Raw genomic sequence first — 4,675 nt, forward strand, 5'->3', positions numbered from 1 at the left:
AACGTCAGATTGATTTCAGTTTGGGATAAATGGACATACGACGTCGAAAGTGCACTGAATCGAAATATTCAACGTAGATTTAAATCTGCATATGTTAGAATATAAGGACGAGTTATTTGACTTAACACGACGTCTTACTTGTTTAACAAACAAAATCATACACAAAACATTGTTTTCTTGTAAAAAAAAACTTGTCAGATGTGATGCTTTTATAGTGAAAGTAGATCCAACATGTTCAATTAGTTAAAACACAAGGTTTATTTGATTTCGATGGGATAATTCGATTAGCCAGGAAGAATAAACTTAAACGAATCTGTGTTAATATGGAATGGTCTAATGGAGGCGTGACTATCTAATTAACCGTAGCAGGTTGACGAGTAAGGTTTCCGGAACTCCCCGAGGATGATATAAAATCAGGAAGGGAAGCAGTATACAAATTCTGGACGATAATCAGGAGATCCGTTAACACGATAGCTTACCACTGGGACCAGAACTAACGTGATAATACCTGCGTTACACAATTACCTCCAGTAACGTTATCACACCTAGACCCAGGCAGGGGCGGCACATATCGGTTCTATCGGAGAGAGACACAGAAATCGATTTACTTGAGGTAGACAGCGGAAATACAGTTTTAACACGGCTGGTGTCAAACGTCAGAGAATCTACTTGACATTTCATCTATTGTGGATAGAGTAGAGCAATTGGTCTCTGTAAATGTATATTGGCACAGCTACCGGGAGTTAATGTATTACATGACTACATTTAAGATTTATATGTGATGGCATCACCGACTTCTAAACTTACGGCAATGTTAATGTTTTTTCCTTTCTCCGTAATTTAAATATACTGATGGGATTTAGCTAATGATGACAAACGTTGCGTTGTTGTTCATTAGTTAATCATGGCTTTCGGGAGGGCTTAATTTGTAAGGACCTAATTATTTGCACAAGACACATTGAATTGAGGTCAGGAACAAAACTGTTTCCAAACATATCGTGAACCATGGCTGATAGTATCAACACGACGTATATATTTTCAAATGAAACGGACCCGGGTTTTTATCCAAAAAGTACTCTGGAACAATTCAGTGCTTGGTACGGAGGCATACACGGCTATTTAAGTTTGATTGTATGTTTTTTCGGGATTCCTACAAACTTTATAAATATCACAGTTTTGACCCGGAAGCACATGGAGACACCAATTAACCTTGTTTTGACATGGATGGCAGTATCGGATCTTTTGACCATGGCGTCATATGTTCCGTTTGCGATTCATTTCTACTGTAACCATCCGTCAACCTCCATTTCTCCAGATAAAAACAGCTTTAAATGGATGTCATACCTTTTATTTCACGTGAATTTTTCTGCAACGACACATACCATCTCAATTTGGCTCGGAGTTTCCCTGGCTATTTTCAGATATCATCATATCCAATCGCCGGAAACTGGAAATTTCGCGAGGATGAGGCGCTTGATTAAATCTCGAATTGTTATTTTTGGAATTATCACCGGTTCTGTGTTGCTTTTGATTCCGAACTATATGTCGACAAATTTAGAGTTACTCCGAGAAAATTCGTCGATGTATGTACTGGAGGATTTGAAGCTCGGTACAGAACATGTTAAACCTGTTGTTTTCTTGAATCTTTCTCTCTACAGTGTGGTTGCCAAATTCATCCCGTGCTTCCTCATGCTGGTGTACGGTGCCTTGTTATTGAGGACGCTTGACATGCAAGTGCGAATCAAACGCCGGAGGTTATCGAAACTTGGCGTTATAATACAGCGCCCCTTACATACGTCCCGTACAACCGTGATGCTTCTGGCCGTCCTTGTCCTGTTTTTGATCACGGAATTACCACAGGGCATTCTCATTGTCCTCAGCCTTATCCGTGCCGGCTTCTTCGAAGACGTTTATATCCCGCTTGGTGACGTCATGGATATTTTGGCGCTGGTAAACAATGGTGTGAATTTCATTTTATATTGTTCTATGAACCGTGAATTTCGCAGGACACTGCTTCGAATGATGTGCACTATGTCTGCAGAAAGAAAATCTTCACTCGGCACCGAATTAATTACAGACTCCATGCGTAAATGTTCACTGTTGACAGACAGAAATGCATCAATTCGAAACGATTTCACACACGAGGACGTGCAGACGTTCAATCTGCGATGTAACGATGGCAACTCGGTAATGTCCGTATCTACCCAACGAACCGTGACGGCGGAAAAACATGCTGGAACTTACCACAATATTTGATATCGCCGCTAACAGTTGTATCAACAACGTTGTGTAAATAAGCATGGTGTTTTAGGTACAAAATTAACGAAATGTACAGATACCCGTTTGTCTTTGACGGCAAAAAGAACCTTTTTCATACAAAAACTCGTTTTTGCTGAGTTTGTAAATAATTGATATATTTTTTGTGAAATAAATGTCTAAAATGGTTGTTACCAAAGAAAGGAATTTAATAATTAGAGGAAATGCTTACAGTGATATTCAAGGGATGTATATCGATTTCACGAGGAGTTATTGCGATGTTCATCTACGCCTGGATCATGTCACTTCCGACATGTGTATAATCGTACGAAAATGACAGTAATTATAAAACCGAAACATGATTGATGCTTGTCTCGCTCAACGAAATTTAATGTAAAGCAAATGGATATGAAGTAACGGTGTTGAACTATCTGCTTGGTAATTGTGTCGCTAAAATGGTAGCAGTAGTTGAGTAACCTTCGCCTTTTTAGCTTGTTTTAGTGATCAAATCGATTACCTGTTGTGAAAATTGGTTTTATTTTCTGAAAACCATTCTCATAATTCAATAATATAATTGATCATTCGCATGACAGATCATCTCAGATCATATTAAAGGCTTTAGTGATCAGTAAACAGTCTTCGTTGAGTTTTAAATCAACGCAACAGTGAGAGGACATTTTCAATCTAAAAGAAAATACAAAGAAATATAAACGGACTACAAGTGAAAATTCATCACATCAGAACAAAGTATGTATCCTTTTCGATGTAAGTTTGTATATTATCCAAGTCTGTTTCCCTGTTCTATGGTTACCACAATATGTACTTAAAAACGCGATGTGGAAATTTCCGTTCATATTGCTTTCATTTGCTATTTGGAACAAATTTTTCATCAAACTGAATTATTTCACAAAAATATTTTGGCAAAAATATGTTCATTATAGTCGAAAAGCAATAAGAAACTTCGGTCCGCTGGCATAGATATGCATGCGTCTATTATGGCGAAATATCACAGTAAATGAATAGTTTCAGTAATTACTTAAGATAAATTGAACTATTGTTATTAATTATGTATTGATGTGCAATAATGACCACACAGAACTGTAAAGTCGATTTTACTACATAATGTACCATTTATAACTACACATGTATAGGTTTCATTGTTATTTATTAATAATGATTTACTATAGTGTCAACATATTAACACCATCACATAACGTTAACATATTTAAATTAATAACGCAAGAACAAAAAACAAGCTTAAATGTTGTACAGTAGTCATAGGATTATCTGTGATGAGTGAAATTTCTATAAACGCTTAACTATTCATGTATTACTTTTGTTAATGTATGAAATATGTTAATTCTTTTTTTTCTCTCTCTCTCTTTTATTATTTTGGCTGTGAGTTCAGTATATTCTGATACCAAGGATTAACAGATGCTGAATGCCAGACACAGACAAACCTTTATTACATAACACATATGAACAGTATACAAACCACAGTGAAAGTTTGTGTGGAATGTTTTATTGCGATATCCATGAAGTATGATGTGTGAAGCTTCTTTATCAATATAGGTTGGAACATAGTCCTCTCCCGCTGAACTATGTTCACAATAATGTAGAAAGGTATTTAGAATATTGGAAATATGGCGGGGTAAACAAAAAAGAATTCACTTGCCAAAACATTTTGACTTTGTCAGCTTTGTCAAGAAATAAATCATACAACGCATTAGGTATGATTATTGAAACGTTAGACCAGCCAACTTAGTACTTTTACATAGACTGAAGTGTTCACGTTTTGTAATGTAACTTCAAAACATCTCAATTATATCTAATTACAACCCGGTTGAAATAAGGTACAATCCTAATTGTTTTTTTACAAATCATTATCAAATATAATATTTTGAACCTGAATTTCAACATGAATTTCAAAATTATAAATTTGGTACCTAAAGGATAATAATATGCCAGCACATTTCTGAAATTCATTATTTACCAGCCAATTAGTCAACATTTTATCTAGAAGCTTCTATACACAAAGGCAATTTCGAAGGCCTGTTTTTCTCAAGTTGCTTGTTCCCTACATAGTTTGGTAGAATTCAACCTCATTATCTACATGCAAAAATATAAGTAGTTATACATGTTTTTGATTATGTATTTGTAATTATTTTACTTTAACTTATTCTTGCTTTTGATGGTACAAGAAGCCAAAATGTTACCATTGTTGTAGATAGAGGTAAATTAATCGCTCTTGCATTGATTATTTAATCACAATAATGAACATTGCAAAACAACAATACTTTGTATAAAGGATCTGAGCGTGTATATAGTCGTTTGCCTTCAGGTGCATACTTCTTAATCTGCTATTTCTTTTGTTAATCTAACCCATATACCCCGGGGAAGGTAATTCTTAACCAGGCAT

General features: G+C 35.6%; 1 protein-coding gene across 1 annotated transcript; it reads left to right on the forward strand.

Moving 5' to 3' along the window:
• Nucleotides 1–963: 963 nt before the first annotated feature.
• Nucleotides 964–2,889, forward strand: LOC138310142 (G-protein coupled receptor dmsr-1-like). Its single transcript, XM_069251271.1, has one exon. It carries the CDS (start codon nt 1,006–1,008, stop codon nt 2,254–2,256), a length of 1,251 nt encoding a protein of 416 aa, XP_069107372.1. The 5' UTR covers nt 964–1,005; the 3' UTR covers nt 2,257–2,889.
• The last annotated feature ends 1,786 nt before the right edge of the window (nt 2,890–4,675 follow it).

This window comes from Argopecten irradians, chromosome 1 (assembly GCF_041381155.1).
Source record: "Argopecten irradians isolate NY chromosome 1, Ai_NY, whole genome shotgun sequence".
NCBI classification, from domain to species: domain Eukaryota; kingdom Metazoa; phylum Mollusca; class Bivalvia; order Pectinida; family Pectinidae; genus Argopecten; species Argopecten irradians.